Below are 14215 nucleotides of genomic sequence, written 5' to 3' on the forward strand. Positions count from 1 at the left end.
GTGCCCGGTGACATAATTCCCAGACAGCCCAAGTGCATCTCAGAGCCGGCTGACAAGCCGTTGGGGAGATCTTGCTGTGATGCCACCAAGTGAAGGTGACTCCTTCCCAGCTCTGGCAGGAGCAGGATGCCCTGATGGAGAAGACGTGCTGTGGCGTCTGCTCATGGGCTCCGCACCGTCTGTTGCCACCTGGGTTAAGGAAGAGCCAAGTTAGTGGCTAGGAAAGGGATTTAGGGCTGTAACAACTGCCTTCTTGTCATGTAGGGCAGACTGACACCTTGGCAGTGGTGCTGGGTATGTCCCAGTGTCATGTGCTGGAGGATGTTGTTCTTGGATGCTCCCGGGTGGCTTTGTGCTGTCGCCTAAGATGCTGTTGCTGGCTTTGGGCCATGCACGCCTTGGTTTCTGGTGTGCTTCACAGTGGTTTTGTGCCAGGCTTCATTCTACTCCGGAAGGATGTATCGGTTGCTGAGCTCCATGGGCATGTCTTGAGCTGTGCGTGGGCTTAACCTCAGCTGTGCCCCTGTGTGCATGGGGGGGGGGGGATTCATTACTTGTGTTTTCCAGGTTGGGAGCTAAGGTAGGAGAGGAATTCAGCAACGCAAGATGCCTGTGGAATAATCCAGCATCCCTGCTCCCTGTGCTGTAACCCTAGCCACTCCCTCCTCCAGCAGTGATAAACATTTCCCATACAGACAAGGAGACTTCAGCATGTATACTTGTCCCGTCAGGCCTTCCTGGGCTTTGAATTATTAAATATTGTCTCTGATCTCCATTATAAAGGTTGTCCTGGCACAGCTACTTCTCAGAATAGAAAAGACTCTGTTTCCGCACTTTTAACAGTTGACTTCATCTGGTTGTGGGATTTACAATAAATGAGAGGAGGTTTTTTTTAAAAGGCAAAGCAAATGATGAGAGGCTGAGGCTGGAAGTAAACACAGGAAGAGGATGTCCAGTTTACTGTCTCAGTGCCCCCATGGTCACTGGTCTGTATTTTCAGCCTAGCACAAAATCACATGCAAATTCATTAACACTAATTGGGTGGAGAGCATTTGCTGCTGTGAATTCCATGATGCTGGATTACAGATTGTGCTCTGGGGGTGCCCCTCCCTGCACCCCCATCATCCTGTCCTATATCAGCTGGCAGAGACCCCAGCAAACTGACCTGGCCGTGTTCCTGGGCAGTGACTGCACATTCAGCTTAGAGGGAGGAGAAGGTGCAGATGCAGAGGAGGAGACCTGGGGCCAGCTGCAGACTCCAGCCAGCTGCCAAGCTCAGTGATGAGCTTATGGTTATTTCAGAGAGACCGAAGCCCTGGCTGCTGTTTGCTGTATGTACTTCCCAAGGTCAGGTTCTTGCTTGCTACTTGTAAGGAGTCAGGTGGTACCTGCTGCTTTGTGAAAGGCTGGATTTGAGCAACAGCAACTCAGGCTGTGGTCCTGCTGTTGGTTATTCTCTTGCCCCACAGCTGGGCACATCTGTGCCTGGCCAATCACTGTCTGTACTGTGCATCTGCAGCATCCCTGATCAGAGCTGCTTGATGTGATCCTGGGCACGTGATCATCTCAATTTCCCAGGGAATAAAACATGGAAACTCGCTTGACAGTGAGCTGGAAGCTGGGTCAAGGTGCTGTTAGGCTGGCTCTGACTTCCTCTGGATCCTGTGGGAGAAGCTCCTGAGTTAAGCAGCAAGAGCTCTCCCAGGGAGCAGCTATGCAGCAGTACAGCGTGATGCCACCAGGCTGGGGGAGCTGCCAGGGGACTTGGATTGTGCATGAGAAAGGGGGGTTACAAGCAGGTTTTTGTAAGCCTTTGCCTGCCATTTTAAACGGGAGGGATGTTTCTCTGGCAACGAGATGGATGCTTCCCAGCAGAGCATATGGCTTCCATCGACTTTGATTTACCAGTGTGTTGAAATGGCAGCTAGATAATCTCTCCTCAGCTTTAATGTGTCCATGCTCTGTGTCCCTGTTACTTTGGAGCTTTAAAAGGCCACAGGTCCAGCCCCTGTGGTGCTGGCCTTGTTCCCAGCCCATCCTAGGGCTGGAGCTGGCAGGGTCCCATGTCAGGACTGGGCTTGGGGACCTTTGCGAAGAGACCACCCACACAGAGCATCCCCCAGGGCAAGGAGCTGCAGGATAGTCAGGAAAACCTTCCCTGCTTCTGCTGCCTTTCAGCAGCAGAACAGCTCCTCCTCCTTGGAGAACACAACACACAGCCCTCTCTTCCTAATCTCCTCCTGGCTTTAAATCATTTTGAGATGTTTTCCACCTTTCACCACACAATCATCTGCCTCCTGCAGCTTGCTATTTATTGTTGTGTTTACTGGCACAGGGAAATAAGGAGAGGGAACAAACCTGCCGTTTGCTGAGCGGGGGAACTCGGGGGAGCTGGTTTCTGTGAGCTCGTGGCTCTCCCAGGCATGAGCTGGCCCTGCTGAGCTCACACAGCAGTCTGTTCCCAGGGGCAGGCCCAGGCTGCTCTCCTTGTGCAGAGGACCTTTGGAAGATTGGATTTAAACCGGCCAACAGGTCTGAATGTTAGGTGTGGACGATGCCATGAGCTCCCTTTCCTTAGGAACCCTGATAGCTGGAGGGTTCTTCCTGTGCTGGAGTGGTACAGGGGCTGGTTCCTTGCTGCCCGTGCCCAGCTGATGCAAAGCGTCCAGGGCCAGGCACTGGGTGCTGGCTGGCTAGGGTGGCCTTAAAGGAGATGAAAACTTGGTGCTGTGCTGCAGGGACTGGGAGATGTGTGCTTTGCTCCTCTTCTCTTCCACTGATGGAGGGTTTTGGGGAGCTGTGGATGAGGCAATGCCGCCTCTGTTGTGAGAGCCTGGGTGAGCCAGAAAGCCCTGGGCTGCACATGCTGGCTGTCACCCTGCAGCCCTGACTGCAGCAAGCCCCCCCACCCCATCCCAAAGGCTGCCCAGCCAGAAGGACTCTAAAGAGATGAACCTCTTGTAACTGAGGTTGCCTTTATTTCTTCAGCCAGGACCATCACTTCCCCTCTGTTCTGGGCAGCCTCTCCCCCTGTAAAGGGCTCTTGAGGATGGGGGGGCTGCCCTGTGCTCTCCCCAGCATTCAGGGCTGAGCTGTGCTCACCTGCTTTCCCATCCACACCTGGCCACCCAATTGTTGCATTAGAAATATTCTAGAGAAGAAGCAAGAGGTAATAGAAGTGCTTAATTGTGTGCTGGGGGTTAATTTATCAGGTGCAAGGAGAGTCTGGGCTCTGGCAGACCCAGTGCTGTCAATGCAGGTGGGGCTGCCCTGCTTCCATCCAGGCTGGTGTCATGAGCTGGCTGTTCTCAGCTGGGAGGAAAGGAGACACTTACATGGGTGGTGGCAGGAGGATCTTCCCATTGCTCCTGGGGAGCAGTGTGGCTGGGGTAACTGGTTACAGCTCAGGGAAACTTTACTGCTATAGAGGAGAGACTGGTGAAAAAGGTCTTTGAATTAAGCATTGCAGCTCCTGGAAGACCTGGAATAGTTGTATTAGTGGTGAAGTTAAACAGAAATTGACTGGCAGCTCCCTGTGGCATAACTGTCTGTTTCAGCAGTTTTTTAGGGTGAAAGAGCACTGCCTTTTTAAGCCTTGAGCTCTGGGTTTGTTTTGCATCCCTTCACCCTGAGCAGATCCTCTGGGCTTGTCTGCCCACACAGCCAAGGCACTGTTCCTAGTACAAACTCACCCATCCCAACAGGACCAGCTTCACAGGCGTGGAAAGCATCAGGGTCATGTTATATGCCACCCTTGCTGGGAGGAGCATCCTTCCTACTGCTGCGGGAAAGGGATGTGGGGCTCTAAAACTGGCCACTGCTCTTTTATTTCTTATTGTTGGACCTAATCCTATGTTTTATTGTGTTCCAAACTCGTGAGTCCCTTGGGTATCATGGGGTTCAGACCCAGCTGAGCTGGACCCTGTCTCATGGCAGTGCAGCCCCCTTGGCTTTGGGGGGTTATTCCTGATTTGCACCAGTGTGACTGGAGGAGAGCAGCAGAGAGGGAACATGGTCCTGCTGGTTGCAACCCTCCTGTTACTCCTCTGGGTACACTTTTTTACCCATCTTGGTGGTCACTGTCTTCTGGAGACCAAAATCCAAAGGCTGTGAACCAGCTTTCCAGCTGCTTGGCTCTGAGCTCTAATCACTAGCTGGGGCAAGAGAAGTAAAATGAAACAGATGGTGAAATTACCAACTCTCAGACATATTATATGGGCAGTTTGCAAATACTTCTTTCTTTTCCCTGAGACTCAGTTAATTAAAACGATGAGCAAATGAAATTAGCGGTGCTTTGGTGATGCTTGTGTTTTGTGCTTCAGTGTTATCTGTTTGTCTCTGGCTCCCAGAAGCCACATTCTTGTTTTTTCATTATTGAGGCATGAAGCTGGGGATGGACCCTGGAAAGTGGCCGGGGTGTCTGTGTACCTGTGACACTTGCCAAAACCTTGTCTGTCCTTTGCTGTTAGCTGGGAGGAGCTGGAGAGCACAGCTCTGGGGCCCTGCCTTCACTGAAGCATAAACCATGGGCTGAGGCATATGGGGGAAAGAATCATAGAATTGTAGGGGTTGGAGGGGACCTCCAGAGCTCATGGGGTCCAACCCCCTGTCAAAGCAGCTCCCCAGCTCATATTGCACAGGGCGGCGTCCAGACGGGGCTGGAATCTCTCCAGAGATGGAGACTCCACACCCCCTGGGCAGCCTGTCCCAGGGCTCCCTCACCCTCACTGGGGAAAAGTTCTTCCTCTGCTCTAACTTGCAGCCATTGCCCCTTGTCCTGTCCCCACAGACACTGACAAGGGGCTGCCCATTTCCCCCTGCAGCCCATCCTTCAGATATTGATAAACATTAATCAGGTCCCCCCTTAGTCGTCTTCCCTCCAGGCTGAACAGCCCCAGCTCACTCAGCCTTTCCTCACAGGGGAGATGTTTAGTCACCTGCTGCAGGTCTGAGATGGTTCATGCAGCTGCTGAGCTGCTGTGCTGGCAGCCCCCTGCGGATGCTTTCAGTGAGGATGCTCAGTTTAGAGGTGCTGTAATTCTTGGTGCTGTAAAGCTAGTGCAAATTCAGAGACAGGGGAGCAAAGCTAAAGGAGCTCAGCAGGACAGAGGTTGTCCTTTGTGGGCAGGAAACCTCAGGCTCCAGCTGAATCGCTGCTTCTGGGACAGACCTTTGAAAAACCAGCTACTATTCCTGTCTGCAGCGGGAACCAGCCCTGCGCATTCTGAGACAATCTTCCTATCTGCAATTAGACCAGAGCCTATTTTTGTATATGCCGTTCCCTCAAGGAATGTTTAGATGAGATGCAGCATTACATTTTACAGGGACATCTTGCTTTTAACCCAGTTTTAGAGCTCAGTTAAGTTAGGTCAACTGACTTGCCCAGATCAGTCAAAGGAGCTTGACCTCAGTAAGAGGAGTTTTTAATTCCTGTGTGTTCCAACCATGCAGCACAGCCCTTGGCTGCTTTTATTTTTCTCAAGGTGTTGCAGAAAAGCAGGGCTTTGTCCTTAAGAAATAGAAAATAACTGGATCTTTATCTGCAGATAAAGGTTGGATTAGGAAGGTTTGTATTCCTGTACTCGTAGGGAATTCATAGAGTCATAGGGGTTGGAAGGGACCTTGAGAGATCATCAGGTCCAGCCCCCCTGCTAAAGCAGCTCCCTAGCCTAGATTTCTCAGAGGTAGGGAGGAAGCAGAGGCTCTTTTGGGGGAATACCTTGTGGGTTGAAACAGGCAGCGCTCAGATTTCAATCTGAGTAACACGGGTACTGCATGAGACAGCAACTTTCCCCTCGCATTAAAATCAATGAATGTGCTCTGAGTAAATGCCTGTGTGGATGCTTTAAGAATTACTTAAATATCCAATATCTTATACTCTTAATTTACCTCCCAATGCAGCGTGATTGTGCTGTGGTCTTTGGGATTCTCCCCTGTGAACCGTTTCTGCAGCTGCATGAATATGCTTCTCCCCACTGAGTTGTTCAAAGGCAGGCTCAGCCTGGCAGGGCTGAATCGCAGTGGAGACAGATGCTTCTGGCAGGTCCTGGGCTTGGTGAATGCTTTGGGTTTTCCTCCAGACATCTGGCTGCTCTGAGGCTGCATGGGCAGGGCAAGGAGAACACACGTTTCCCAGGGATTCGTGTTCAACGAGGACAAAGGGGAGCATTTGAGCTAGAGCTCTGCATGCAGTGATTATTATTAATAAGGCTTTTTACTCTGTGTTGAGTAAGTTAAGTGATTAAAGCCAGCCTGTAAGACAAACAACTGATTCTTTAAAATTAACCCCTTTTCCCACTGTAAATGTTCAGATCATCATCTCCATTCCCTGATGCTTCCAGATGGCTTCTGTTCTCTGAGGCTTCAGTCCAGGAAAGCTCTTAAGCTCACTGCTGCTTGTAAGCATGGAGATGCACAATCCTTTGCTGGACTAGGGACAAGATGTCATACAAAACTTGCTGCTACTCAAATTCCTGCAGTTCATGGGTTTAGGTCAGGACTGTGGCTCTGGGCACTCAGGGCAGGTGATGCTGTTTCTGCTCCCTGACTCTGTCATAAACAAGAGGGAAAAGCTTGGAGTGGGAACCAAGTTCAAACGTGAATGTTGAAGGAGAAAATACATGTGAGCCCATATCTTGCACTACTTCTAGCTGGGAGATGCCCTGCTTGGATAGAGGGAAGGCAAGGGAAGAGTTTTGTGATTTGTGCCTGTATGGTGAAACTATGGACACCTCTTCTTTTTAATTCAGTTTGTTGTGATGGATTCATGATTCTCCTTATCTGTACATAGACCAGAAAAACTTCCCCCCAAAACCTGAAGCAAAGGAAATGTCATTGTTCCCTGGGCTGTAAAGGTGCAGGAGTGCTTCAGTAGCTGCAAGGGCAGCTGGAGCACAGCAGCAGGGCACTGAGCTCAGCCAGCAATGTTCCTGCTCCCAGGCATGAGTCTGGGGGAGACCCTAGAAGACCTGACTTGCTGGAAAACCCCTCTTTGCCAGGTTGCTGTCACACAAGGAGGAGAGCAGGCTTGCTGCATCCGTGCACAGGGCTGGGGAACACGTCCTGGGGGCTTGCAGGAGGTGGGAGTGTGATCGGGCTGATCAGGAAAGTAAACCCTCTCCTTTTCCTTCCCTTCCCATCCCATCCCAGTGCCACCGCTGTAACACGCTTTGGAGTCTCCAAGACCTGCTTCTCTGTAGCCTGATTAAGGTCCTGTATTTCTACCTGTCTCCTGGAGCAGGGTTTAATGCAGCCTTGCTGTCCACACCGCAGCATCCTCCAGAGGTGCTCCACTTCTCTATTTGCACCACCACCCTTAGTGCACTTCATGGTCTGTAGGAACAGGGTGCTCCTTATCGGGGCTGTTCAGCCATCATCCCCATGCACAGAGAAGGGGCAGGAGCTGTTAACCTTGTCCCAGAGAGGCCTTTGCTAAATGCTTATTAAAAAGTTTATAAACCATGAGAATCTCTGCCATGGGGCCAGCCTGTATGTTGCCCATAAACTGTGTTTTCTACCCGTGTAGGTGCCCCAGGGGGCAAGTTCTAGGCTGGGATCTGGTGAGAGGACAGGGCTGGGCACGGCCAAACCTGTGGGGAATGAGACACCATCAGGAGCTATTTTTGGAAAGGAGAGCATTTATTAAGACACAGGACCCAAAGGCAGGACTCCCTGCTCTATTTTCAGCTCTGCTAGTGACAGAAGTCGCCTTGGGGAGATGGCTTTGGCCAAGACTGAGTGATGTGGAAACCGGGAGCGAGGCATTTAGCTGGTGTTGAGCCTGGGAAATGAATAGCTGGGTTGCAAATCAGAGCAGGATTGTTTACATGAAAAAAGATGATGGATGCTCCTAGCTAAGGGTAGGTGAATACCATGACGTCTTTACCCCTGGAAAAGTCGTGGTATTGCCAGGGTTGTGATGCTGATTCACCAGAGATTTAAACTGAGCTGTAAATAGTTCTGATTGAGTGTTTAAATAAAAGCAAGTGCAGAGTCTTGCACCTGGGAAGGAATAACTGCTGGAATCAGTACAGGCTGGGGGATGACCTGCTGGAGAGGAGCTCTGTGAAGGACCTGGGCGTCCTGGTAGATGACAGGGTGGCCATGAGCCAGCAGAGTGCCCTGGGGGCTGAGAGAGACAATGGGATCCTGGGGGGCATCAGGAGGAGTGTGGGCAGCAGGTCACAGGAGGGGATCCTCCCCCTCTGCTCTGCCCTGCTCAGGCCCCACCTGGAGTGTTGTGTCCAGTTCTGGGCTCCCTGGGATAAAACAGACAGGGATCTCCTGGAGAGAGTCCAGAGGAAGGACAGAGATGATGAAGGGGCTGGAGCATCTCCCCTGGGAGGAAAGGCTGAGTGAGCTGGGGCTCAGGAATAAACTTAAAGTTTTGGGTTTGTTTGGGTTTTTTTAATTCTTCTGTGAATGGCTGTGTAGATTCCAAGGGGTTTTCTTTTGGAAGGCAAATGAGACGATTAACCTGAAAAAGCTTTATGATGATTCTGTCGGATGCTTTTACAGAGACAAGGAGGACTACCTTTCCTGCTTCAAGTAATTTTAAGTTTGTTTTTTGGCTTCATTTTTTTCCTGAGGGGAAGTTCAATCATTTCTTTTTCTTTTGCTAGCGTGAAGCACAGTGGGTATGAAATCTGGATATGCAGATTTTGTGCTGGGATTTATAAATTGTTATAAGAAGCTTGCATGGGGGGTTTAAGTCAACATAACCTTTAGATGTAAAGCCAGACTTTGGAGGACTTTGGATTTATTAGTATTATTAGCAGTCAAATTTGCACAGCTGAGTCTTGGCTGGGCTTTTAAAGGTCTAAAGCAACAGGTGTGGGGGATGCTGGAGCATCAGAGGGTGGTGGGTGAGAAGATGTGGTGGCATGAGGTGTCCTTCTCTGGTAGCTGCAGGAGGCTGGAGGAAGCTTCTTCTGTGCCATCACTCTTTGGAGGGGACAATAGTCTGAAACCATACGCTGCCCTTTGCATCCTGACCTGGGTTTGAGAGAGGCTGGTCCGAGCTCCAGCCCCGCATTGCGTAGGACCCGGCTCCTCTCTGCTTGGGAGGAGGATATTGTCTTCTCCAAAGCTCTAAGCAGAATTGGCATCTTTAATGTAAGAATCATTAGATGGGACATAATTAACGTTCCTTATGGCACATTAACATTACCCAGAGTCAGGCTGCAGACATAATTTGCTTTGATTAGATATGTAGCTTTAAAAATTAGATTCATCCCAACCTCTCCACTATTTATTGGCCTGTTTCCCTTTCACTAGCTATCCATTATTAGCTGGAGCCCTTTCCTGTGCTGTCTGGGTAGATTAGGTGAAATTAAAGTCGACCTTCCTGTTCCCCACTGCCCTCCCTCGGTGGAAGCTCAGAGGATGCATGCCATCTCTGGTGTGGGCATACCTCAGCTTTCTTCTTCCACTTCTATTCATAAGGGGCTCTTCAGAGCCTTCCAGAAGCTATACAGACCCTAACCCCCTAAATTCAGTTCCCTTCCAGAGAGGTTTCATTGTCATAAACTCCTTTAACAGCCTCCCAGAGGTTTGTGGACCACAGGGTCAGGCAGAGCAGCTGTGCATCAACCGTGAAGCTATTTTGAGATGCTTATGTAGCTCATCCTGTGATGAGCCAGTGCCTGCATCCCTTGCTGGCAGGACTGTTCCTTACTCAGTGCCTGAATGTCCCTGTTGGGACTGAAATGGGGGAAGATTTTGGTCCTTGTGGGATTTGGCCTTGAAACTCCCATGCTTCACTGAAGAAGTTGGCACCTTTCCTGTTGCCTTGTGCTCAGCAGTGGTGTAATTAATGCTGGTCCTGTGAGCATCATCTGCATCAGGTGTCCCTGGCAATGAGAACCCTGGGGAGCACAGAGCCAAAATTACAGCAGCACCAAGCTGGTCCTGGGGAGATGAGGGGAATGGAGAGGCTGGGGACAGTCTGCAGTGATGTGCTAGGGAAGGGAGGAAGCAGCACCCAGATGTCCCACTGCCCCAGCAGCATCCAAAGCTGCCCAGGATCTCCTCACATAACCAGTGCTTGCACCATCCACCCTTGGGATTCAAAGCCATAAAGGGATTTCTTTTCCTTTCTTTTCAGCCCCATTGATGTATGTCCAGTGACAAATTTAACATACAGAAATCCTCTTTCTTGTGGTGTTTGTGCCTGCCAGGACTCCCAATCCAGAGTGGCTTCATTCTGGATCCATCTGTGGTGGTCACCCTCCCCAACACGATGTGCAAGTTTGGGTTGATATCAGCACTTTGCTTTCAGCACCTCCCCAGGCATTTTATTGTGATGTTTGGCCAGAAAAATACAGCCCATGCTCTACTGCTTTAATCCAAGAATATAGGATCTATTCCCCTGATCCCTCTCCAATATCTCTCTTGGTTTCCATTTCTCTTTCTTCTTTCAGTGATTATTCATTTATTTCTCACTCCAACACAGAAGTTTGCAGCAAAATCTGGGCTACCCTGGGAGCAGAGCTGCCTGACCCAGTTGTAGCTGGGTTTTAAAAGACCAGCTTGGGGAGAGAAATCATTTTAAGTGAGACCCAGAGAAGATGTTAAGGAGCATCGTGAGGGGGATTGGAAGGGATGTTTTCTTACTCTGAGGTTGCTTCAAGTCTCTGGGTACCAGATCTGGTGTGAGAAGAGGAAATTTGCAGTGAGAAATCAGAAATTGTCCTTACTTGGTCTGATTCCTGGCATTGCTGACAAAGTTCAGCCTTTGCTGAGATGGTTCTGAAGGTCCCTTCCCTCCAGCCAGCAGGGATGTTTCAGCCTGTGGTTTAAATAAATACTAATCCCCCTATTTTTACTTGTTACTGTGACATTAATGGTCATGGCAAAGCCACAAGCACGACCTGGTGGTGTGAAACACCTTTTCTTTAGACAATGCAAAGGAACAGCCCCCACCAGCTGAACTGCACCTTATAAATATTCAATATGCTGTTTGTAGGAATGTGAGACGAAGCCAGACAGATGAATTATTTAATGCTTTTAAAGAATGCAGCTTTTAGTTTCCTGCTGCACTGGCCTACTTTATGGTATCAGTAAATCAATCTTTAGTAAATTAATTTCCCTCCTTCTGTTTGGGCAGGCAGTGGGCATCATGGGCTGGTGGAAACCTCCTCCACCCATGAGCCGATGCCAGGACACCTCTGTGGCTGTGGATTCAGGTGTTGAATGTCAGAAGAGAGTCGAGCTCCTGTCATTCACTTTGTGCCTTTTGAATTGCAGCAGTCCATCAGCGTGCTGGGAGTGGGTGGTTTTGATGGGGACAGCCTGTGGATGATGGGGTGCTGTGGCACTTCAGAGCCTGCCTTTGGGACAGCCCATGAAAGGAGATGTCAGTGAGACCTGGACATATATTGAGGGGGGGTTGAGAACCTCTCCTATTTCATGTTAAATAGAAGCTGGGTCATCCCCAGCTCCTGGCAGGATGAGGCTCCTTGGATCCCTGGCAGGGTGTCTGGCATGGTACTAACAGCACCAAGATCACACCCCTTGGGCTGGCTCAGACCCCTGCAGTGTCCCGTGGCAACAGAAGAACAGATAACCACCACCCAACTCCCAGGGATCCAGCAACACATCTAAAAAGCCACCAGCCTTTCCAGGTGGTGAGGAGTTAATCTGGAGTACCTGCCTAAGAAGGGAACATTAAATCCACCCAGAAACATCCTGCTTTGGCAAGGATGGGCAATGCAGCCCCTCTTCTGTGTAAGCTTTGGTGGATGCAGATACCTAAACAGAGCAGAGTTTTCTTTGGGGTGGTGTTCAGCCAGTCTGGTCCCCGTTAGCATGTTGTTACATCTCCTGGCTTGTTTGTGTGCTTGTTGAAACCACGTTGCAGTAAGAGCTGATGGTGCCTTGGGGAAATAATGTCAGGAGTGATCAGAGATGGGCAGGGGTGGGAACTGGATTGTCACTGGCCAAACTGGGAAAAGTCCAGTGGGTCTGACCACAAGTAACCAATCTGGTTAGTAAAGCCAGGCACAGTAAATACTCTTAGAGAAATATATCAAACAATGCTCTCTGGACTAGTTTGGTGAAGTGGATTCCTGCTCTGAAGACTGATGTGTTCTCTATCTCTCTCTTTATTATTTTTTATGTTGTGTAGTTTTCTACTAGTTTTCTCCTGCCTGGTGCTGTCTGTCTTTTCAACCATTGATGAGTACCAGAACAGCTCAGAAGGAGCCCTTTACATCCTGGTGAGTGAGGGGGGGGGCTGCAGATGAAGCCATCAGTGAGGCATAAAACCACACAAAAACCTGAGCTTGGGGGTGTTTAACTGGGGCAAGAATTTAACCTGTTGCTTATGAGAAGGGGACCACTGGGACCTGCAGATAAGGAATGGGAAACACAAGAAAAGGAGAGATCTGTGTCAGGATTAAGCTAATGGTATTTGAAAGGATCCTTTAAGACTTTTCTTCCTAAACTTTTTCTTTTTTCTGCATTTACCTTTGATGGCAAAATGCAGTAACAAGACTGATCCCGACTGAAAAGCACTTTATTCAACAGCTCCCAGTATTTAAAGCTGGATGTGATGTAGCTGCCTCCTCTCCCGCACTGTAACATCCCTGCAACCATTTGATCTGACATGAAGCTGCAGAGTTTTGTTCCTTAAATAGCCCGGGCATCCCTCACACTGACAATGTGGCTTCTGCCATCAAGAGCCAGCAGAGATCCCGCGCACGCCGCCGCATTGCGGGGCTGCTGGATTCGTGTGTCTCCTTTCCTTTCACCGTTCCCAGTCCCTGCCCTACATCGACATCAAAAGGCACTGCGGACTAATTAGGGCTTCACCAGGTTTGACACATGAGGAAGCTGAGCTGCTTTACAAGAGCTGCTAGTAAAGGAATTGAAGGGAAAGGAGCGTGTGCTGGGTATTTGGGTGGCGATGGAAAGCGCTGTGGTTGCACAGCCATCAGCATGCTTGCTTGGCATCGAGGGATAGAGGTTCTCTGTCTCTCTGCACCAGACAGCCCAGCACACAGAGATAACCAGCACGATTTTCTAGGGGAAATAAAAGCTCAAATCCCCTGTAAAGGGACCCAGGATGTAGCCAGTTATCCCCATCTCTGATTTGCCCCAAGCTGCCCAGTGTAGCCCTAGCCGAGTCCTTGAAGACTAATTGTGGGGTGATAAACAAGTACTCACCCATCCCGTGATGAGACACACAAACACAGTACAAGAAGGTGTAAAACTCTAGTTCGCAGTCTACAATGTGCAAACCATCTCACTGCCCCAGGGAGGGTGAGGGAGGGAAAGCACAAGAGCAAAGATTCCACAGTCTTTCCAGCCTGGGCTCCCCATGCAGCAGTCCTGGTGCAGACAGCTCTCCAGGGGTGGGGAGTTTTTAAGTTACAGCTTTGTATCTGGAACCCTTCTCCTCATCACACATCTTTCTCTACTATCTCCCTTGCAGGAAATTGTCACCATCGTGGTGTTTGGGGTCGAGTACTTTGTGAGGATCTGGGCAGCTGGCTGCTGCTGCCGATACCGGGGCTGGAGGGGAAGGTTGAAGTTTGCTCGCAAGCCTTTCTGCGTCATCGGTAAGACCTGCTTCCCTCCAGGGGATTTCCCAAGCCTAAAGACCTGCTTCCCTCCAGGGGATTTCCCAAGCCTAAAGACCTGCTTTCCTCCATGGGATTTCCCGAGCCTAAATGGGTATTGCAAGTGCTTGCTTGCACAGTGCTCCTGTTTCCTGCACGTGTTTTGGGGGCTGATCCTCAGCTGCTTCATGGTCACCTTGAGAAGGGAAAGAGCACAATGGCAAAAGTCCTAATCCATGCATGGGTGTTCCAGTATTCTGCATGAGGTCCTCCCCATCTTCTGCAGACTTGGGAGCTGTCCCATTGTCCTGTACTTGGCATTGGTGAGGCTGTACCTCGAGTACTGTGTCCAGTTCTGAGCTCCTCACCATAAGAAGGACATTGAGGTCCTGGAGCAAGTGCAGAGAAGGGCAACCCAGCTGGGGAAAGGTCTGGAGGGCAAATCCTATTAGGAGCAGCTGAGGGAGCTGGGGGTGTTTAGTCTGGAGAAGAGGAGGCTGAGGGGAGACCTTATCACCACCTACAACTACCTGAAGGGAGGTTGTAGAGAGGTGGGTGATAGTCTCTTCAGCCAGGTGACAGGAGATGGGACAAGGGGAAATGGCCTCAAGCTGTGCCAGGGCAGGTTTAGATTAGATATTAAAAAAAAAAAT

The 14215-nt window shown here is 50.0% G+C and overlaps 1 protein-coding gene across 4 annotated transcripts in view; it reads left to right on the forward strand.

Annotated features, from left to right (window-relative positions):
• The window catches only part of KCNQ2 (potassium voltage-gated channel subfamily Q member 2), a gene marked incomplete at both ends in the record, with an annotated part of 67181 nt that overhangs the window by 11495 nt on the left and 41471 nt on the right, over nt 1-14215 (forward strand). For all 4 annotated transcript variants that reach the window (XM_084271423.1, XM_084271425.1, XM_084271422.1 and 1 more), the window contains 2 exons: nt 12128-12218; nt 13436-13562. In XM_084271423.1, coding sequence (XP_084127549.1) covers nt 12128-12218; nt 13436-13562 — 218 coding nt within the window. The remainder of the gene's footprint in view (nt 1-12127; nt 12219-13435; nt 13563-14215) is intronic.

Source organism: Gallinula chloropus (assembly GCF_964237585.1).
Source record: "Gallinula chloropus genome assembly, chromosome: 16".
Taxonomy (NCBI): domain Eukaryota; kingdom Metazoa; phylum Chordata; class Aves; order Gruiformes; family Rallidae; genus Gallinula; species Gallinula chloropus.